Raw genomic sequence first — 23,091 nt, 5'->3', positions numbered from 1 at the left:
TCCGCGGCATGTGGGATCTTCCTGGACCAGGGCACAAACCCGTGTTCCCTGCATCGGCAGGCGGACTCTCAACTACTGTGCCACCAGGGAAGCCCACCACTGATATTTTCATGGTGAAGTGTCTTAGAAGCCTCCCAAGTTCAAGATGATGGCCTGGATGAACATTAGAATGTCTCTTTCAATTATTAACTTCTAAGATTTGATGAGCCAGCAGGACAATCTTGGCCGCTTATAAAGGAACTGCACTTTCAGGTACATCAGTAGAAGGAGGATTCTCTGGACTCCAGAGCTATTATTCCCTGGGTTGCTGCATAGATCTCACCGCTTCTGGAGTGTTATCCTGTTTCATTCTGAACAACTCATTTTAAGAAAAACAAGACAAGCTAGAGAGTGACCCTGTTGAAGTGGTCTATAAACCAGATCTTTTGAATTGAAACTGTGGGTACTTAGTCCAAAGAAAAGATGACTCAGTCAGTGTTGGATGCAGGGAGTTCCCGGGGCTTCCTTAGATACTTGAGGGCTGAGGAAATATCCTCGCTGAAGTCTGGAGCTAGGCTGCCTGGGGCTGGTCCTGTGCCACCACTTACCTCCTCTGTGACTTTGGGCAAGTTATTCAGCCACACTGTTCCTCAGTTTCCCTATCTTTAAAAATGGGAGAACAAATTTATGGTTACCGGGGTGGGGGGAAGGGTGGGGGGAGAGATAGTTAGGGAGTTTGGGATTGATGTGTACACACTGCTGTATTTAAAATGGATAACCAGGGCTTCCCTGGTGGCGCGGTGGTTGAGAGTCCGTCTGCCGATGCAAGGGAAACGGGTTCGTGCCCCGGTCTGGTAAGATCCCACATGCTGCGGAGCGGCTGGGCCCGTGAGCCATGGCCGCTGAGCCTGCACGTCCGGAGCCTGTGCTCCGCAGCGGGAGGGGCCACAGCGGTGAGAGGCCCGCGTACCGCAAAAAAAAAAAAAAGGATAACCAACAAGGACCTACTGTATAGCACAGGGAACTCTGCTCAATATTACGTAACAACCTAAATGGAAAACGAATTTGTAAAAGAATAGATACACGTATATGTATAACTGAATCACTGTGCTGTACACCTGAAACTATCACAACATTGTTAATCAACTATACCCCAATATAAAATAATAAGTTAAAAAAAATAAAGAAATGACTGATGAATAGGGGGGCTGTTCTCCCTGTCTTAGTGAGTGTATTTGTGGAGCAGACCAGTTTGTATACCTGTAAAAGCTTTAGTAAACCTGGATTATTTTTTCTTCTAAATGGGCATAACAGTAGTACCTGCCTCATAGGGTTGGTGGATTCAATAAGTTACTGTGTATAAAGCACTTAGGGCAACACACTCAGTAAATGCTAGCTGCTCTCACCATTATCATCACCATCCTTACCGCCATCCTCATCGTCTGCTCAGAGGGCAGAATAGGACAGGGGATTTTGGCAAATAATAGAAGGAAGAGCTCTAGCAGTTGGAAGATTCCAACAGAAGAGCAAGCGCCCTTCGGGTTCCTCCCCTGAATTGAGTTGCTTGTGTAGGTAACCTTCAAGCTCTGAACGCTTGGTTGGATAACCTTGGTGTTTTGAATTGCAGCCAGAGTCATACTTCCATATTTTGGGTACTTCACAAAATTAAATTATGGGAGCCAAAGGCCCAAATGTGCATCTTGGCACTAGCCTCCCATAAAGAGGGTTATTTCTCAGTGCTGGGCACACTCTTCTCTGCACAGTAACTGGAGCAGGTTCTGGCGGCTCTTCAGGGCCATAGTCTGGCACCCAGACGGCTGCCACAGAATTCTTCAGTGTGAGGAATCTGTTTGAATGTCTGCAAGAGGTTTAAAAGGCAGCAGATTTCTTTGCCACCCTGTGAATTGACCATGTGATGATCTGAGGTGAGCTGAGGGCACTAACCTTAGACAGGTGGGCAGCACTGTAGCTAAAAAGGGTTGTAAAATAACTCAATCGGACACATCAACTGATTAGGAAAGAGAACTATTGTCAGTAGAGCATCCTGAAAGAATGTTTGATTTGAGCCTGGATAAGAAAAAATTCTTAGAATTTTAGAGATGGAAGAAACCTTAAAAGTTGTAATAAAGTAATGATAGTGAGGGTGCTTTTGATGATAGCAGCTACTAGTTATTGAGCATTTGCAGGTGCCAGGAACTGCACTGTGCATTCCCTCCAGTTCTTAAAATAGGCCTGCAAGTAAGTATTAGTCAGCATTTCCAGATGAGGAACACTGAGTCTCCACAGTGTTAAAGGTGAATTTTCAAAGTCACATTTTCAGGAAGATTTAGGTCCGGGGCTGTCTGATTGCAGCCCATTCTCGACCCACGATTACAACCCTTCCTTTAGCTGAGAGTTCCCATTTTTCAAGTGACAAAATGGAGACCAAATAGGTGAAATGACTTAACAGTGAATTTATGTCCAAGTTCTAACTAGAACTCAGATCTGATTCATCGTCTGGGGCTCCTTCTTGAGCTGGTTGTTCATGCCGAGTGCTGTGAGGGATACAGTGTGAGCCATGGAGAATTCCTACCCTCAAGGGGTTATGCTTTGGATGGAGCAAGCAGACGTACACACCAATAAACCAAAAATGCAGGACTTCCCTGGTGGTACAGTGGTTAAGAATCCACCTGCAAATGCAGGGGACATGGGTTCGATCCCTGGTCCGGGAAGATCCCACATGCCATGGAGCAACTAAGCCTGTGCACCACAACTACTGAGCCTGTGCTCCAGAGCCCGTGAGCCACAACTACTGAGCCCGCGTGCAACAACTACTGAAGCCCGTGCATCTAGAGCCCGTGCTCCACAGCAAGAGAAGCCACGGCGATGAGAAGCCCATGCAATGCGACGAAGAGTAGCCCCTTCTCAACACAACTAGAGAAAGCCCGTGCGCAGCAACAAAGACCCAACACAACGATAAATAAATAAATAAATATATTTTTTAAGTTAAATTTAGAAAATCAAACCAAAAGCCTAGATAAATTTAAATTAAAAAAAAAAACCAACAATGCGAGTGAAGGAAGGACATCAGAGGGAGAGAAAAGGGGCCATGAGAGTTCAAAAAGGCAAAGATTATGTTTGGCTTAGAGAGGGATCTATTTTTTTTGCCTTCATTTACAAATATTTATTGAGCATCTACTGTGTGCCAGGTACTGTGCTAGGATCGTACTAAGGAAGACACAGAAGAGGTGGCATTTGAGCTGTGCCTTGAAGGATGAATATGTGTCAAATGCCATACACTGCAGCGTGGGTGTTGCTGTGACCTGAGATGTCGAAGGCTTCTGGGAGAGGAGGGTGCAAAGGGCAAGATGGCAGATTAAAAAGTTGGGACAAGGTGGCGAATCTGAATCTGCAGATTGATGCCCTGAGTGCCAGGTGGGGGTCTGAGTGCTGAGTTGCAGCGGGCCCGCCCCCTCCTCTCCCCTCTCCCTTCCTCCTCTTGTAGGGCGTGGAGTCAGATTCCCCAGGTTCAAATACTGTTTCTTCTCCTAGCAGTACGACCTTGAACAAAACCACTTAATGTGTAGGTGCCTCTGAGGAAGAATAGAACCTCCTTCACTGATTGTTGTGAGGATTTAATGAGCTAATACATGTCAATCTCTTAGAACAGTCCCTGGCCAAGTATTAGCTGTTATGAATATTGTCGGATCAATAAACAGATTTAGAAACAAGGGACGTTAGAGCTTGGTCCACAAGTATTGAGCTCAGAGGGGAAACATGGGTGGAAAGAGGGCATGCATTTTACTCCTACCAGGAGATGTGGACTCCCAGCAGGGGCAGAAGGCAAAGTCTGAAACAAATATTAGTCATTTATTGTTTTCAGAGATGAGGGCAGCTGGGGCCAGAAAGGCGCTGAGCCAGGGCAGGTACCTGAGCCCAGGTCCAGACCTGTTTCTGCCAAGCTCTCTCCTTTATATTCACAGGGAGGAGAAGTGAGCAAGTAAGGTTTAGCCATTGGGCACAGCTTCCGTGCACAAAACAATGGAGGAATCTAGTACTATAAGTCCTGTCCCTTTGCTCCCCAAATGTCTCTCAAGTCAGTGCACTCCTGTCCCTCCATCTCCCTGGCTCCCTTGACCTGGGCCTGGACCACTGCCAGCCTCATGGCTAGTCACCCATATCTACTCTCACAAGGCCTACAGATAGGACCCTATTCGTCTCCTGCCTAAAACTCTTCAAGGGCAAAATCCCCAGCAGGCCCCAGCGAGGGGACCTCTGGCTACTTCTCTGTTTATTTCCTTGCACATTTAAGTGCCTCCTTCCTTTCTCAGGGCCTTTGCATATTTTTGTCTCTGTTAGGGACATTCTTCCCAGTTCCTCTTCCCCTGGACTCCTATTTATCCTTCAGAACTCAGCTAAAACATTATCCCCTCCTCTGGGAAGCCTTCCAGGTCTTCCTGTTAAGTGCTCCTGGTTACTTACGCTTTTTTTTTCCTGCTGTCCCCAGTAGCTTGTCTGCATCACAAGGACGCATAGGGACTGTGTCTGTCTCAGTCAATGCCATATCCCCAGCACTTGGCATGTAACACACTGTCAGCAAGTATTTGTTGAATGAAGGGAGGTGGTCCCCTAGAGCAGTCATACAGTCGCTGGTCCAGTCTTGTAGGTGCCTTCAGATGGTCTCACTGCCTTCGTTGGCTAAAGAAATGCCCTTTGAGGCTGCTCTGTAGAAGGCTCTGAGCTGGTGGTATGCTGGCTCTGCAGTCGTTGTTTTTAAGATAATCCTGGGTGATTCCTGAGCAGGTGGCAGGAGGGGACCTGTCTGTGGAGCCTCTCCCTCAGCAAGGCCACCCTGGACAATGGAGAGCTGCCATCTTTTTTTTGTTTTTAACTGAGATTTGAGATTCTCCAGAGACCTTCTTCCCACCCCTTGTTCTGAGTAATCCAGAAGTGACTGAAGTCCCTTGATATCATTGGTTCTATCTCAAAGGAAGGTGGAAACCTGGGAGTAGACAAAACCCAAGCTCTCAACTCAGCCCAGGACTTCAATGATAATGGTTTTCTCCAAATTAAAAGTAACATGATATGTTTTTATTTCTCATTTGCTTTTAGCCCAGAAGCCTCTTTGTTCTGGATAAACCAGTCAAAGTAAGTGCTTTGAATTCTAGATATCTATGGGATGCCTCCCATGTCCACTCTGGCACCCCTACAGTCCATTCTTAACATGGCAGGTGGTGATGCAGCTGTGGTCACAGGTGGAGGGGAGGGGTCCCAGGGGTCTGGCCTGTACTCCTCCAGCCCCCTAGTCTTGCCTTTATAGAGCCGTGACTCTTGTTTTGTCCGTGCTTCTCATCAACTATCTGTCTCTTTAAGTAGTGTTGTCTGGAGAACATTCCTGCCTTACTCATAAAAATAATCAGGGTAGATATTGTCCATTATGCAGCCCACTACATGTTGTATAAAGACCCCTGCAAGAAATTTTGTTGAGACAAAGGATCAGGAAAAAAGTTTGGGTTTCCCAGTGAACCAGTGTGTGGAGGAGGAGGAGGAGGAGGAGGAGGAGGATTGGCAGTTAGGACTCTGTAAGCCTTCATTTTTCTGTCTTTGTCTTGGTTGCCAAGAAGCTCAGAGCAAAGTGTTGTGCTTAACTTGTACTTTCCTCGGCCTTCATTTCTGATATAATTTCTCCCCTGGTGTTAAATCCTGGCTTTTGTGCTTACATGCCATGGGATCTTGGCAATTTGCTCAAACCCACTCAACCAATATCTCAGCCATAAAATAAAAATAAAGGTAAAACTTTTATTCTCACAGAGTGGCTGAGATGACCCAAGTCATGTGAAAACACCTACCTGAGTGACTAAACTGTTCCTCTGTTTCCTTTTGTTTTTGTTTGGTTTGTTTAGTTTTGTCTTTATTCTTGTATTGTTTCCCTATTTATTGTAACCATACCTTCTTTTTTTTTGAATTTTGGAAAATTTATTCATTTTATGCAAGTGGGAAAAAGAAAAAGTAACCATATCTTCTTAATCATAGACCATCTCAAGCACTTCTTGAAAGTAGATGGGCTTTAAAATAGGTTTCTTATTATTTATACCCATTCATGCCTCACCACCTTATTTGTCCAACCGAAGGGCATTGTATCCCCTGGCTTCCCCGTCTTTTCCTGCCTCCGGAAGGTGCCCACCTTGGAGAGACTCTCACAGTGAATGTGGACACTTCAGCATGTGTGTGGTGAAAGTGGTTCTGATTACAGATTGCTGAGCTTCTTTCTGGTTTAGAGACCCTCAGATTTCCTGAGTCTGTCACTGCTGACCTTTGTAGCAACTCAAATTCTCCTCGTTTAGCAAAAGAGATCATTCTTGGAAACGTGCACTGTTTTCTTGAAAGACGCCGACTTGGTACAGTCATTTTCAACTTAGAAAGCTCTTTTACGTATGCTACTTTGTTTAGTCTTCAAAGCCACCTTCATGGTAGATTTATTATTGTTGTTGTTATTAGCATCTAACTTTTCAGAGGAGAAAATGTCCGATCACAGTCACACAACTAGTAAGCGGCAGATCCAGGACCCAGAGTTAGGTATTAGTTACCTCCACATCTTGTCATTCTTCTCTCCTTCCCTCCCTGCTAGGGCTCCCTGGATGAGCTGAGCGCCAGGGGACGCCCAAGGGAGGGGAGATCCAGGGAGTGTCAGGTCCATCTCTCATTCAGCTAGAGCGGTGTCGCTTCGGCTCATTTTATGAATTAGTGATTTAAAAAAAATTTTTTTAAAGTGACCTGCCATGAAAAGAGTTTGGAAAACCCCCAGTTTGGGACTGCCTCATTTTCTAAAAACATTTGTCATCTTTTTCATTTCTTAGAAACCCAGAAGTTGGTGACAGCAGCATGCAGAAGGGCTGGTGGTTTCCAAGCTGGTTTAACAATGGGTAAGGCAGTCAGACGATGGTCTGTTTATCCACCCGACGCTATAGAGTCCAAATAAAATGGTTTCATAAGGGGATATTTATATATGTAGAGCTGATTCACTTTGTTATACAGCAGAAACTAACGCACCGTTGTAAAGCAGTTACACTCCAAAAAAGATGTTAAAAAAAATATTAAAGACTTAAAAAAAAAAAAAAAGTGGTTTCACAGCCATAAACTCAGTCACTTGTCTTTCTGGCCTATTGGAAGCACACAAGGACTCTATTTCATGGTTGGGACTGGGACATTAAGTTTGGTTTTCATGTTTTTGTTTTTTCCCATTTAACTTGAGGATGACTGAAATTCAGGCTAAAGTTGGGATTGCAGGAAAGACTGTCATACGCTAAAACGTTTTCATGAGGACGGTTTTATGAAGTTTCCCTCCCCCTGAAATAACCTGATGGTTGTTGGGTCATTAAATTGCTAACTGTGCTGACCTGGGAGGATAATAAGAAAGGTGAGTACTGCACCTTTGCATCAAAAGTACATCTTTATGAATAAACGTATAGTATCATGAACCTTTCTCCAGACATTCACTTGGTGCACATGTTCTCTGCCTTGGCACCCGTTTTTTTTTTTTTTTTTTTTTTTCTTTGCGGTACACGGGCCTCTCACTGTTGTGGCCTCTCCTGTTGTGGAGCACAGGCTCCAGACGCACAGGCTCAGCGGCCATGGCTCACGGGCCCAGCCGCTCCGCGGCATGTGGGATCTTCCCGGACCGGGGCACGAACCCGTGTCCCCTGCATCGGCAGGCGGACTCTCAACCACTGCGCCCCCAGGGAAGCCCTTGGCACCCGTTTTTGCAGGATCCTCACTCACCTCCCTGCCTTCCTCAGCTTGTTTTCCCTTTGTATGTAGGACCCACAGTTACCACGAAGAAGAAGAAGATACAGACAAAGCAAAGGAACAAAGAAAGGAGGACGAAGAGGAGCTTCAGCTCTTGGACTGGTTTAATCCACAGTAAGAAAAGAAGCATTGCCCCAAGTTCAGTAAACCCATAGCTCAGCAGCGGTGGGGGCTGCATAGGCCACAGTGCCGGGGAGAGCGTTCCTGACTGAGGAGACAGGGTCTTAGCATCTATTAGACTTTGAAAACAGATTAGATGAGAAACTGAGAGGCTGGATATTTTGACTTAAATGCTTGAGCAATAACTACAGTGATTCTGACAGCAGTTAGCCAGCGGCAGCAAATGAATCGCAAAATACTGGGGCTGGAGATGTTCTCATAGGCCACGGGGTGTTGTGGAAAGCCACAGAATCTAGAGTCAGAGCAAGAAAATTCTGTGATTCGGTTAACTCATCGGTAAAATGGCGGTGATGATCCAGAATCTCAGAGGGCCATGCACGCATTCTTTAACATACAACACATGTTTATCAAACACCTATGATATGCTAGCTGGTGTTTTTCAAACTACCAGTCCCTGCCCATTAATGTGTTCAGAAATTAGCTGAATGGGTTAAAAACAGCTTTTTAAAAAATTGAAATCAAATAGAAAATCAGAAGGTATCACATGAAGTAAGGATAGGTATTGTTTAGTGGAATTTTTGCTTCCGTATATATGTGTACGTGCATATGTGTTTGTGACAGAAGATGTATTTCTCACTATGAGTCATGGTCAAAAATTCTATACTAGACATTGTGTTAGGCACAGGAGACAGTAGAAATCAATCAGTATGGTTATACTCAAGAAGTTCACAGTCCTGTAGGGGTACTAGGTGTGCAACTAGTGTTTGCCATGATTAGTAAGGAGGTGTGATCAACCTGACTTAGAAGGATGCGGTTTGGGGGTAAGGAGGTAAGAGCTGTCCGGGATGACCCTGAGGCCTGAGAGACTGGTGGGTGGTGGTGCCATTGACCAGGAAAGGGTCTGTTAGTGGTGGTGGGGGCGTGAAGGACGATGAGCTCAACTGGGGATGTATGTGGATTCAGGTACTTGTGGGGTATCTGGACAGAGATTCACAGGGTGCCTGTCTTTGTCATTCAGGCTGCTATAACAAAATACCATAGACTGGATGGCTTATAAACAACAAAAATATATTTTGTACAGTTCTGGAGGCTGGGAAGTCCAAGATCAAGGCCTCAGAAGATGTGGTGTCTGATGAGGACCCACTTCCTAATGTATACACGGTCATCTTCTCACTGTTTTCTCACGTGGTAGAAGGGAAGAGGGAACTCTCTGGGGTCTCTTTTCTAAGGGCACTAATTCCATTCATGAGGGTTCCACCCTCATGACCTAATCACCTCCCTAAGGCCCCACCCACTAATACCATCATGTATGGGATTAGGTTTCAACACATGAATTTTGGGGGGACACAATAGTCAGTCTATAGCAGTGCCCATAAGTGTGGCAGAAGATACGTAGTAGAGATGTAGGAAGAGGAGCCATCAGAGTACAGGTGGCAATGGGATCTACAGGCCAGGTGGATGTCTGACATCAGCCTTTACAGGGCCAGTGGAGGAAGAAAAGTCTGAAAAGGAGCAGGAGTGGCTGTAGAGGTAGGAGGATCAGGGGACAGTAGTATCTGTTCCAGCATGAGGGGGCTTGGGCTCTGGAAAGACTGAACATGTTCTGGCAAGTTGTCTTACTGTTTTGGGATAAGGGATCCATGTCAGTGTGAAAGGATGGGGAATTTTGGCCTCCCATGTGTCATTTGAAGAGCTGGACAATGACATAGGGTAGCCATCTATGAGATGCTAAACCATTCCTGGAAATGTAAGAATATGGTGGCACTGTAGCTTTGATAAACTCCTTAGATGTGTGTGTGGGGGGGTGGTGAGACACCCCCGCCCCCGTGCCCCGCGCCAAGGGCCAGCTAGATGAGCTACAGATGGTCGCCAAGCTCCCTTCAAAGGAGGGCGGCACACTTTTACTGTGGTACTTGTGCTTTGCGGAGTGAGACTTGGAAGGCGGGGCCGGGGCTGAATTACTGGGGTCAGAGAAGAGGAACAGCTCACAGCCACCAGCTGTCACTCTCTCCACTCTCCCCCACGCATGGCTCAGTTTCTCCTCAAACAACCGGCGAGCAGATATTTAAAGAATATTGATTTGTAGTGACACCGAATCTAAGCCTTCTCAGGAACTGAAGTATATTTCTTGCATAACTGAATGAAAGATGAACAATTGAATTAACAAATATATTTATAGAAATGTATCCTCTTCTGCAAACTGTCTGAAACATCTTAAGTATATTGTGTATGCATTTTTACATCAATATCACTTACTCTCTGTATCATCACATCCTCTTAATTTTCCTCCTGCTTCTCCCATCTCCCTTCTCAGTCTCCTTAATTGGGGCCTCTCCCTCTTCCCAGCCATCAAATATTAGTTTCTGGAGGTTGAGTCCAGTATCCTCATCTCTTTTCTTTATACCATCTTCCAAAGTGCTCTCACCCATTTCCATGGCATTAGACGCCGTCCATGGGGGAATGACACCCACATTTATATCTTTAGTCCAGAGGTTTTCCCTGATCCCCTGCTTGTGTCTGACTGCCTACCTGACACCTCTGTGTGTCTCACGTGACCCAGATGGAGTTCTTGATTCTGCCCCACCCTCATTCTTCTCATTCCCCATCTCAAGCCAGAGTCCAGGAGACCTCTCTGATTCCTCCTTCAGCCTTTCCTTCATCCATCCCACAGTCTAATTCATTTACATGTTCTGTTAACTCTTCCCCCCCAATTTTTCCCACATCATCTCCTTCTCGCCCTCCCACAGCCACCACCCTTGTTCTTGTCACATCAGCTCTTGTCTACGTGCTGCTGCCTGGAAGGAGTCCAGTAAATAACACGTTGTATGCATTCCACACCTGTTTTGAACTGCTGCATGATTCATAGAACTTTAACACTTCCTCTTCCCCATCCTTGGGGACCACAATGTACCCATAAATAAGTACACAGAATGTAAAAGCTACCAATTACCTAGCTAGGTGTGTGTTTGCGTTATGGAGGCCCTTTTATCTTGTGGGAAACCTTTAGCCTGTGCTGGTGGAACCCCACAAGCTGAAGTAACACAGTGGGTGCCCTGCTTGGAAGGAAGGCATTTGGGCAGTTTCCCATCTTTCCTGGTACTTTTTCCTCCTTTTAGAGCCCCATCTTGGTGACCTTGGACATCTTTTGCTCTTACACATGTGTGGTTTGCCTGCTGTCACTTGTCTTTTTTTTTTTTTTCAGGGTGGGGTGGGGTGGGGTCTGAGCAGAGGTTCATCCAGGAAGCTGATCTCGATCATCTTCCCACCCCCATCTTCCTCCCCACGGCCTGCGTGTTCAGCCTGTCGTCTGGCTTCCTGGTCAGGGTCGCTGACACGTTGGAATTGCCAGTGGAATTTAATAATTAACAGCTGGGAAATAGAACATTTTAATTTTTAATGAAACGTTAATTTTAATATTACTGCTTTTTTTGTTTTTTTTTCCTTCTCAAAGGACTCTTCCCAGCCAAGTAAGCAAACTGGACACTGGTGTCCTGACTCAGTCTTTCTAGAAGGTGTAGACTGAGTGGTCGTGCAGTGGAGGAGCATGTGGTAGGCCACCTGTCAGGACTGTGAGACTCTCAGGGGTAGGACAGGTCTCATTCCCCCGATCTCCGTGCTCAGCTCTGGGCCTGGCACAGAGCAGAGACTTAGCAGATGTGCGTGGTGGGGCTGAGGGCCCTGCTCTGGCCCCTCCTGTTGATTCGATGGCGAAAGCTGTAGTTCTTTCTCCTTCTCGCCTACCCCTGCTTTCTTTAGTTGTGAAACGGGTGAGGACAGCACCCGCTCTAGAAGGTAGTTGTGAGGATTCAATGAGAGAATGAAAGTCAAGGACAGCCCCTGTACCCAGAAGTATTAAATAAGAATACCGTCCTTTCCTCCTTTTTCTCTTCCTTTTCTTAAAAATAATATTACCGGCTTGCCAAATGTTCAGCTCACGCGTGGCTGCATGGCTTAGCTAATGGGCTGGGACAGAACTGCTAAGAGATCCTTGACAGGCAATGGATGAGGTGACAATGCATGGAAGGGTTTACGTTCAGAAACATAGGTTATAGAATGATAAGCCGTGTGTGTGTGTGTGTGTGTGTGTGTGTGTGTGTGTGTGTGTGTGTTGGTTTGAAATCCAGTCATTCAACAAAGCTGGGAGTTTTATGTGACTAAAAGCATCACATAAGCTTCTAAAAACAAAACAAAAAAACCTCATCATTTCTCATTCTGCACTGAGAAAAAGTGCTGAAGTAGTAAGTTGAGTGGAAATGACTGACAAACCTGTGTTTTAACCCCATTTCATCAGCCTAGCAAATAAATATGCAATATAAGAAGCAATAGATATAGTGGTTCAGAGCACAGACTACAGAGTCAGGTTATCTGGATTCAAATCCCAGCTTGGCTTCTTACTAGCTGTGTGACCTCAGACAAGTTATTTAACTGCTCCGTGCTGCAGTTTCCTCATTGATAAAATGGGACTCAACATAGCACCTACCTCTGAAGGGTGAAGCCCTTGGTGCTGTGCCTGGTTCCATAGGAAGTGTCCAGTGTGTGTTAGTTACATCATTAGCTGTTTGGCCTTGGACATGTTAACAAGCCTTTCTGAGCCTTGGTTTTCTTATCTGTACAATGAACATAATACATGGCAGGGCTTTTGCAGGGACTACATGAGAAAGTGTATGTGAAAGTGTCTCACAGGTTGGTGCAGAGTCCAAAATAGCTTCTTTCATGGTGGAAGGAAACCAAGAGCAGCTCTCCCTGTGCAGCCATGCAGCCATGCAGCTGTCTTACCCGGGGTGGGAGGGCAGAGCTGGGGTGGGGTTTGGGACCCCAGGCAAGATGGGGAGGGCCGCGAGAGCAGCCTGGCAGTGTCCCTCCCCGTCTCTGGAGGAGATTCACTGTGTGGGGAAGAAGGAAGCAGCCCTGAAGCAGGGCACAGGGCAGGGGTGGGAGGGCTGAGTCAGCTCCAGAATAGGAGTGCAGAGCTTGGGGACAGAGGGACAGGAGGCATGAGTGAGACGCTACTGGGAGTTGGGGTTAGCAGGGCGTGACCCAGCCTTGCCCAGCCTCACTGGAAAAACTCAGCTTCGTCCATGGGGGTTGAGTCTAAATGACTGTGTTTTAGTTTCTACTTCCCAACAGGCAAGCGCAGTCACTTCCAGAGCAAATGGGGGTCAGAGCTGAGTCTCCGCCATCCCACTCCCATCCCCCCACCCCGCCTCGGGCTGGGCCCCAGCTGCTACTCAGCCTTTCTGCATTTACTCTTCACAGTTTGGTGTTTTGTCGTTGCTCTTACGTTGTTTCCTGTGTTTGTGTTGGCTCTGCCAAGTCCCTTTCAAGTGTTCTGAGTGCAGAGAACATCCTCCCCTCCCACCTCCCCCAGCTTTGTGCCTTTAGTAAAGAGGCCACGTGGTCTGAGAGAGGTCGGAGCAAGAACCCCAGCCTGCAGGGTCCCTTCTTTCCTGGGTGACTGTCTCCTTGTTTGTCAAATGAACGATAAACACCAGAACCCCCTTAGTCTGGGGCCCTTTTTGCCCTATAACCAGGTTCCAACCCAGGGATCCCCTTCTAGCAAAACGCAAATTGAAACAGCGGCTTCTTCCTCTTTCAGCTCTCGTGGCACTCTCTGGTCCCCCTGCATCAAGCACTAGGGCTTTCTCAGGGTCAGAGGGCACCCACAGGGAAGAAGAACACCCAGAGATGCCACTGGAAGCTTAGGAAGGGGCTGGGGAGACCGCAGGAGAGATTTAGAAGGAAGACGAGGACAAGGAAAGCAGGAAGGCGGGGGGACAGAGGGTTTGAGTTGTACAGGTAAGATCCCCACAGGCTCCCCCAACGCAGCCCTCAGAGACACCTGGGCCAGGGTCTCCTGTCCCTCACCCAGAAGATGATGCAAATGTCATACCACCAGCCGACTGTTTGAGGTTAAACTGTAGTCGGGATTCAAGGACAGTCACCATAAGCCGTGGCTGACCCGTTTTCCCTCAGACCGTCTCTGCCCTACCTTAAAACCATCCTGATTCATGGACTCTGTTTTGTCACCAGTAAACGCCCAGAGGTTGTGACCATGACCGGATGGAAGGCGCCGGTGGTGTGGGAAGGCACCTACAGCAGAGCTATCCTAGAAAATTATTATGCCAAACAGAAAATTACCGTGGGCTTGACGGTTTTTGCTGTCGGAAGGTAGGTGTTGCCAATAAAACTGACTTTACTTTTTTTTGTTCCACTGTCAGAAGGTTGGCGAGGGGTCCCCTGGGCGTACGGAGGCTGTCCGTGACGTGTATGAATTGTTAGACAGGAGAATGGAGTAATAGGACCATTTCAGGCTCATTTCTGCTGAGGCCCCAAAAGGCTGAGAACAAGACAGTGATCGGGGAGTCGACAACTTCCCACCTCATTGAGGGCCTCGGGTGCAGGTAAGAATGTCTGCTGCACCCACTGAGCCCGGAGTCTACAGCACGCCCACAGCCGCCTCTGCCCTGACCTCCACAGCTCTCTGGAAATTCCAAAAATGCCAGCTGTTAGACAGCCCGAATGGGCGTCATTGTTTCTCCTACGCTCTCAAGACCCCGGACCAAGGATCAGGGAGAAAAGTGACCTACGTGCGGTGGTTTCCCACATCAGCATGGCTGACCACTCCTCCATGGGTTCCTGGGCTGCTTCCTGCCCCATTCATCCCGGAGGCTTTGGCCCCAGGAGATTTGGCTGGTCAGAACTTCCTCTTCCAGAGGTTGGATAGGTTCCTGTTTCAGCTTCCATTTCCTTGTTTAGAACATTGCTCCCCAAACTGCAATCATTCCTACTTAAAAGTAGTAGCTGTAATCTTAGTTTAAAATACAATATAACCCATTTTGTTCTTTTGGGTTATATTGAATTTTTTTTTTTTTCCAAAACAAAATTAAAAGTTCACTTTTCCTATTAGCCTCCTCCCTCCCCCCGCACCCCCCGCCCCGTCATGGGCCTTCCCAACTGTACCTTTTCCAAAAGCCACATGGAAAGTTGACCTCTCGCCTGTACAAAGAGGGGTGAAGGCCCAGGATGATCTGAGTGAAGATCTGAGTGTTCTCCCGAGACCTCCGACCCAGAGCCCAGAAGCCATTGCCATCATCATACTGATCAAGTCCTAATGTCACTAAATGTGCTGATCCCAGGGGCCTAGGCGGCATCTCTAATTGAGAAGGGTGACTGGAGTTTTGACATTTTTACTAGAAGAATCTGTACTGTTATGAGGCGGGAGCAGATGCTCAGCTCGCCTTATCCTTTGGTACGAGAGGGGACAAGCCAGCCACACTGATGACTGATTTAATCCTGATGTTTCCAAAAAGAACAGAACGTTGCCGGCGGCTCCACAATGGTTTCTGCCATCTCCTTGCAGCTTCTCAGAACTAAACTGTAAATCACATATCCTGGTGAAATCCATGTGCTCTCCGCTCGGGGGCATGAGAGGACTGTTTGTACTCAGCAGCAATAAATCCTCCCAAGAGTGGATTTGGGCTTTTAGGAGGTATGATGTTTGGTTTGTTTTCAAATAACAGTGCACAGAGCCAACCGCAGTGCTTTAATCTCTAAACAATGTTAAACCTCACAAAGGCCCCCTCCCTTCCCCTGGGATTGTCTCCCAGGCTTCAGGGTGCAATAGATTGTTCTTAAAGTTCCAGAGTATGGAAGAATTTCCTGGCCACCAGCCCCAGAGCCATGTTGAAGTCCCTCTTAATATTGCTCCGATATATTCTCTCCGTTTAAAAAATCAATAGTGTCAACGCTGGGGTTTCCAGAGACCAATATTAAAAGCACAGTTTATTTTTGTAGTAACAAAAGGGAATCCAAGCAGCAACCAAAAAGCAAAAAGAGGTGCCGCTTATTATTACTCACAAAACACCATAATTGGCCGTTAGTGTGATCAGCAAATTACACTTACTCCACCTTCACTGAGCATGAGTCTGGGGGTGGCATGAGTTGTGTTAAGCAAGCCAACCACTCCTTCTTCCCCTTCTCTATCATCCCCATGGCTTCACAAGATAGCGTGTAGCTTGGCTTACAGAAGACACGAACATGATGTTCTGTTTTGTTTTGTTTTAATTTATTTATTTAATTTTATTTTTGGCTGCGCTGGGTCTTCGGTGCTGCGTGAGGCCTTCCTCTAGTTGTGGCGAGCGGGGGCTACTCTTTGTTTTGTGCGCAGGCTTCTCATTGCGGTGGCTTCTCGTTGCGGAGCACGGGCTCTAGGGGCACGGGCTTCAGTAGTTGTGGCGCGCAGGCTCAGTAGTTGTGGCGCACAGGCTTAGTTGCCCCACGGCATGTGGGATCTTCCCAGACCAGGGATCAAACCGGTGTCTCCTGCATTGGCAGGTGGATTCTCAACCACTGCACCACCAGGGAAGTCCCAAACATGATGTTTTTTGAATGAATAAGTAAATAGCTAAAATACCACTGCACATCTATTAGAATGACCCAAATCCAAACCACTGACAACACCAACTGCTGGCGAAAATGTGGAGCAAGAGGTACTCACACTGCTGGTGGGATGCAAAATGGTGCAGCCACTTTGGAAGACGGTCTGGCAGATTCTTACAAAACTAAACATGCTTTTATCATACGGTCCGGCAACTGCACTCCTTGGTGTTTACCCAAAAAAGTTGAAACTTTATGTCCACACAGAAACTTGCATACAGATGTTTATAGCAGCTTTATTCATAATTGCCAAAACTTGGAAGTAACTAAGATGTCCTTTAGTAGGTGAATGGGTCAATACACTGTGGCACATCCAGATGGTGGAATATTATCAGTGCAAGAAAAAAAAAAACTATCAAGGCTTGAGAAGACATGGAGGAACCTTAAATGCACATTACTAAGTAAAAGAAGCCAATCTGAAAAGACTACATACTGTACGATTTCAACTATGTGACATTCTGGAAAAGGCAAAACTATGGAGAAAGTAAAAAGATCAGTAGTTACCAGGGGTTGGAGTAGGGAAACGGATGAATAGGCATAACACAGAATTTTTAGGGCAGTGAAAATACTCTGTATAATACCATACATAATGAAAGATACCTGTCGTTATATATTTGTCCAAACCCATAGAATGTAAACGGTGGACTTAGCCTGATAACGATGTGTCAATGTGGGTTCATCGACTGCAATGCATGTGCCACCCTGGTGCTGGATGTTGATATTGGGGAAGCTGTGGGAGGGACAGGGGAGCGGGGGGGCATACGGGAACTCTGCAATTTCAGCTCAATTTTGCTGTGAGCCTAAACATGCTCTAAAAAATAAAATCTATTTTTTAAAAAGGAAATGAGATAGTTAAAATAAGGTTAAATCAGAGCTTGTTTGCTCTGGTATTGGGATGGGTCTTATAATGGCAGTATCTGGTTAATGGATTGGTGTTTGGGGTGGCCAGAGGGAAATTCACAGGGCGAATGTGTAATATGGAAGGATATCCATGTCCCATAACCCATTCTCTGGGTCCCAGAGAAGGATAAGAGAGTGGCGATGGTTAGACTTAATGCATCCCCAAATGACCCAAGGGTCACGTCACTCTTGCATCTGGTAGGGCAATAGCAACATTGGAGTATAGGTTGGGGTTTTCAAGGGAGGCCTGAGAACTAGTGCCCCCTGATGTTGATTGAAGGGTACATACCTGCAGTTATCAGATGAATAAGTTCTGGGGATCTAACATACAGCATGGTGATTATCGTTAATAATGTTGTATTATAGACTTGAAAACTGTTCAGAGAATAAATCTCAAATCTTCTTGCCACAAAAAAGAAATGATAATTCTGTGATGTGATGAAGGTGTTAACTGATGCTACAGTGGTAATCATTTTGTAATACGTGTGCACCAAATCAGCACTTGGCACACGTTAAACTTACACAATGATACATGTCAGTTATATCTCAATAAAAGAGGAACAAAAAAGAACTAGTACCCCCTCTGCCTGCCCAGAGTCTGAATCAACTGATAAATAAGACAAGGGGCTAAGTAAGGCAGGTGGTAGTGAATATCACCTTCATTACAGTTAAAGCCGATACTGCAGAATGTGGCTTGTATCTGAAGGCCCTGGGCCTCCTAACGTTGAACCACGGAATTAGAAAGACTTGGGCATCCAGGCACCTACAGCACAAGAAACTGCAAGCCTCTGGTTGTGGGAGCAGGGCCTATACCACTAAGCTACCAGTACAAGGCCCAGAGCAGTTGAGAACACATGTTCTTTCCACCTGGCCGGCTTCCAAGAGTGAGAGAGGAGGGGGCGGGGCTGGGCATGCCCAGTCACCCTTCTAGAATCATCAGTCAGGTAAGTCACTCCACCTCCCCAAAGTTGAGTGACTGAATGGTGGAGAGTGGCCAGGAACGTCCCTCTGTGTGAAAGCACTTGTCTTGGATGGGGGGAAAAATAATTCCTTTCCTAAACTGCAAAATACAGACAAGATGATGAGAATAGAATGTCGCCTCCTGCAGAAATCCTAGAGGTTACATTTATCCCATTCTTCTTTGTTTCAGATACATTGAGCATTACTTGGAGGAGTTCTTAACATCTGCTAATAAGTTCTTCATGGTTGGCCACAGAGTCATATTTTACATCATGGTGGATGATGTCTCCAGGATGCCTTTGATAGAGCTGGGTCCTCTGCGTTCCTTCAAAGTGTTTGAGATCAGGCCTGAGAAGAGGTGGCAGGACATCAGCATGATGCGCATGAAGACCATCGGGGAGCACATTGTGGCCCACATCCAGCATGAGGTCGACTTCCTCTTCTGCATGGACGTGGACCAGGTCTTCCAAGACACCTTTGGGCTGGAGACCCTGGGCCAGTCGGTGGCTCAGCTGCAGGCCTGGTGGTACAAGGCAGATCCTGACGAGTTCACCTACGAGAGGCGGAAAGAGTCCGCAGCATACATTCCGTTTGGCCAGGGGGATTTTTATTACCATGCGGCCATTTTTGGGGGAACACCCACTCAGGTCCTAAACATCACCCAGGAGTGCTTCAGGGGAATCCTCCAGGACAAGAAAAATGACATAGAAGCCGAGTGGCATGATGAAAGCCATCTAAACAAGTATTTCCTTCTCAACAAACCCACTAAAATCTTATCCCCAGAATACTGCTGGGATTATCATATAGGCCTGCCTTCAGATATTAAGCTTGTCAAGATATCTTGGCAGACAAAAGAATATAATTTGGTTAGAAATAACGTCTGACTTTAAATTGTGCCGGTAGGTTTCTGAATTTGAGAGAGTATTATTCTGGCTACTTCTTCGGAAAAGTAACACTTAATTTTAACTTAAAAAAAAAATACTAACAAAACACCAACACAGCAAGTACGTATTATTCCTCCTTGCAACTTCAAGCCTTGTAATATGGGAGAATGAACCTATGGTAATCCGATGTAAATTCCTAGTGATTTTTTATCTTTTCTGGATTGGGGGGATACACTATCAGCTAAACAAAAAAAAAAAAAAAAAGAAAATTGTCATGGGCAAAGAAAAAGCCAGAAACACTCTACATGCGTCAGTTGACCTACCAGAGAAAAGTATGCATAGGGAAGTGTTTGGCAACAAGATACAGTTGTGAGCGGTTGTCCTCTTGATTTCAGTGTCTTCCTGTCTCTGCTGAGTCTAAAGCAACAGAGTTGCTTTGCAAACAGGAGAACTCTTAGTCAGACACAGTTAACCTCGGCAACCCTCAAGTGGTTTCAACAGCAGAGTACTTCAGGCCATTTGTAGTCCACGTCCTTTTCTTATCAGGACGTTGTTTGGCTTCCATGCAAAGACTGGTCAAGACTCCCAGTGGATATCAGTGACGAATGTTGGGAGTCACAGGGAATCGGATGAGCCAGTGGGTGCTCAGCATGAAATGAAAACAAGCCTCAAAGTAAGTTTGCCATGAAATAGCAAAGAGAGAGTAGAGAGACGGGGCTGATCACTGTGGGGGCAATGCCACCTCTGAGGGGAACAGGGCATGGGGTTGGCACATAAATACAGCAGCATGGATCCAGGCACTGAATGGGAGGCAATGTGGGTGGTCTCCAGTCTCCTCACCATTATGACACCAAGAGAAGTGTTGTCTTAGAAGATGCTTCTTGTTTTGGCCAAGTCATATTCGGTCCACCGTGCTCTGGACCTTGAGTCTTCAAATCCTTGGCCAGAGGAAGCGGGTGGTGTCAGAGTAGACAAAGACCTGCAGGGGACTGAAGAGGCTTGCAAGGGGTTACGTTTCCCAGACCTGGGCTTCATTTCAGGACAGTCAGTCATCAGCAAATCCTGCCACCACCTGTTCTAACCCTCAGCCCATCATGCCCCAACTTGGAGGGCTGACATCAAGGAACCTCTTGTTTTCCCCTGCCCCATCTGCACTACTGAAGTGTAACAACCAGATGTGTATAATAAAACAGTTCATTGATTTTATATCAGAAGTAGAGGGAATGGCAATGGGAGACCCAGTCTTCGTGACTGAACAGCTTAACCTTCAATTCCTTTCTCTAAGAGAAGCTATGAAATCTTACATATTATTTAAAGTTAAGCAATTCAACGTAAAGGGAGTTAGGAGGCAACATTTACATATGCAGGCACGTTTATATTTGCTTGTGTTCCAGTTTAGGTCACTGGTTTCCATTTTCAAGCAATTTACTTGAAGAGCCATTGCACTGGCCTGATGTTCAGCACCATGGGCTTCTTTGATAAAATCGAACCTCCATTTTCGCTACTGTTTCACTGTGCCTCCTAGTCTTCAATTCTTGCCAAGAATTTTCACAACCCAGCAGAACAAAACAAGACCAACAAAAATCCTGAAGAAGTGCCCTTGTAAAAGACAAAGGAGATTGCAGGTCAGTTAGGACTCTTGCTTCTCTATAACTCAAGTTTTCTGGGGTCCATTCTGGAGTAGGGAGAGTTCATGGTTTAAGTCCCAAAGCAAAGAAATGACCTATCCTCAGATTAAAGGACTGATGTTTCCTTTTGAAGGAATCTTGATTTTTTATAATTCACTTAAATTCCAAATGGACAAACTCAAGATGTTATTGATAGTTCAGTATTAAAAAAATAAATAAAATTCCTGATTTACAATTGAATAAATTATTTTCTCAGTATATTCTGGTCCAGTCATGGAGTGTGCATTTTCTCCCAAAGATGTTCAGAATTGTCAATTGCAGAATTTTAAATACTTAGATTCCAAATCGTCCTTGTGTCCTTCTAAGAATTTGTCCACTGTTACAAAGATAGAAAGAACATGGTTGAGATTCCCTCACTTTTGTAACAATGAGTGCTTATAAAGAGCTTCCCGAAGTGATACGCTGAAGTAATTAAGTGCCAGTAGAATGAGGCTTGCCCCTGAAGGTCTGGGTGGGGCACAAGGGCAGAGGGAGGAAACAATGCCATAACCATATCTGGTGGTTACTAGTCCTGACCTCTGGGGAATATATCTGGCCAAGGGAGCCCTGGGAGAGACTTGCTGAATTTCCAGCAGGACTGGGTGGGTGTATTTATAATAAATACAAAAATTGAAGTGGAGCAGCCTGATGTAGTGTGGTGCATGGGATATGCAACAGGGCATGATTCCCTCATAGTAGAGAATTATTCCCATTTTGTAGATGAGCAAAGTGAGGTTCAGAAAGGTTAAGCCACCCAGCTGGGAAGCAACTGAGCTGAAGCTCACACCAGAGAAGCTGATGAGGGCAAATGTGCTGACACCATGCATATGGAGGGCCATGTTTCCTAGCAAGGAGAATGCGGCTGTATAGAAGAATCTGATAAAGGGGGATTTTTGCCATAAGTAATATTTTAAAAGCTAGGTATGCTCCTAGGCCTGTACCACTTCCCACTTTTTCTGCACAAAACCTGCCCCAAGTGCATTAAATTAGTTAAAATGGATCATGTAAAAATAAATAAAAGACTCTGTGGTCATTCTCAACTTTACGTTGTGCCTGCAGGGCCGCTATAAGCCCAGTGGGCACTCATAAGCTGTTATACCAAGGAAGTGCCTCAGAGGGCAAAGCTGGGTGAGGGGGTGGGTGGAAGGGACAGCCATGCCTCCTCCTTCCACTCTGGGGGTTCCATGCAGCTGGAGGGGGAGAAGTTTCTGTAAGGCTAGAAGGGCCTGACTTCTCTTGTCCTTGTAATGACTCATTTTCTCTCTCTCAGCCAAAGTCACTATGTGATTTACTGATAGCTATGGCACTACTTACAGTTATAAGAATTTATTAAATCACTGTTTATTAAATGTACCTTATGTAAATGAATAACACAGGCATGGTAGCATACTCACAAGTGTGAAACACAGAAGGCATGAATGTACAACACAGTGCATACTTCTTTTAAGGTGAGAAAGCTGGGTCAAGTGGGGACCCATTGGTCAAAGCCTCAGGTCTATAAGGGTGCAGAGGTAGGATTCAAACCCAGGACTGTCGGACTCCAAATCCTTTGCTCTTCCCACAGCTCCAGTCTGCTTCCCTTACTGTCTCTCACATATGTGCACACACACACACACACACACACACACACACACACACTTTAACCATCCTGTTTTTGAAATCTGTGGACAGCAGGGAATCACCACCAAAAGCTCTCAATCCTTGTCTTAGGAATTAAAGAGAGAGAACTTAGTAGACCCAGACTCTTCAGAGGCAGGAGGTAGGTCTAAACTCATGCTGGAGCCACGCTGGAGAAAGTCAAATGGAACCTGAGCAATACGAGGCCCAGGAAAGTTCAAGGGCCAAGGGCGTACAGAGGAGGAAAGGATGTCTGGGAGGTGGAAATAGCCTCAGAGGGGCTGCCTCTGAATTGAGCTTTGCGAGAAGAGAAGGGGATCACTGTGACGAGTGGAGATGGAGTGAGGCTTCGGAGGGAGGTGCAGCAGACACGCAGCACAGAGGACTGTGATGAGACTTTCGCGGAGACCCACCCAAATGGTGCCAAGGCCTTGGGACTGGGTGAAATCTCATAGCAGAACCTGTGTGAAAAGCAGCAAAGAGCTTGAGAGGGCTTTGGCTGGTTGAGGGCTGCACATTCACCCAGCATCTGTGGCTCTCTTTCTCCCTCCCCAGCGAAGCCTGGTCTCCTCTATGGAGTCTGTGTGATTTCTATGGAAACTAGTGCCATAGTTGGACCAAGTGACCCAGACTAAGCCAATTAACACTTTCCCTCCCCGTGGTGGCAATGAATGATTCGGGGGTGGGCAGGTGATCTAAACTAATGCAATCAAATTGAATCTCAGGTCTTTTACTGGAAATAC

At 46.2% G+C, this 23,091-nt stretch overlaps 1 protein-coding gene across 12 annotated transcripts in view; it reads left to right on the top strand.

The window, feature by feature from the left end:
* GGTA1 (glycoprotein alpha-galactosyltransferase 1 (inactive)) overlaps nucleotides 1-20,950 on the top strand; it is a 66,268-nt gene extending 45,318 nt beyond the window's left edge. For 4 of the 12 annotated variants that reach the window (XM_033858515.2, XM_019946510.3, XM_033858518.2 and 1 more), the window contains 5 exons: nucleotides 5,071-5,106; nucleotides 6,816-6,881; nucleotides 7,777-7,878; nucleotides 13,915-14,052; nucleotides 18,371-20,950. In XM_033858515.2, the coding sequence (XP_033714406.2) occupies nucleotides 5,071-5,106; nucleotides 6,816-6,881; nucleotides 7,777-7,878; nucleotides 13,915-14,052; nucleotides 18,371-19,064 (1,036 nt within the window). In that variant the 3' untranslated portion in view covers nucleotides 19,065-20,950. The remainder of the gene's footprint in view (nucleotides 1-5,070; nucleotides 5,107-6,815; nucleotides 6,882-7,776; nucleotides 7,879-13,914; nucleotides 14,053-18,370) is intronic. The other 8 variants (XM_019946509.3, XM_019946511.3, XM_033858519.2 and 5 more) reach the window with 3 other exon arrangements.
* The last annotated feature ends 2,141 nt before the right edge of the window (nucleotides 20,951-23,091 follow it).

Source organism: Tursiops truncatus, chromosome 6 (assembly GCF_011762595.2).
Source record: "Tursiops truncatus isolate mTurTru1 chromosome 6, mTurTru1.mat.Y, whole genome shotgun sequence".
Taxonomy (NCBI): Eukaryota; Metazoa; Chordata; class Mammalia; order Artiodactyla; family Delphinidae; genus Tursiops; species Tursiops truncatus.
This window is presented reverse-complemented; position numbering and strand designations above follow the sequence as displayed.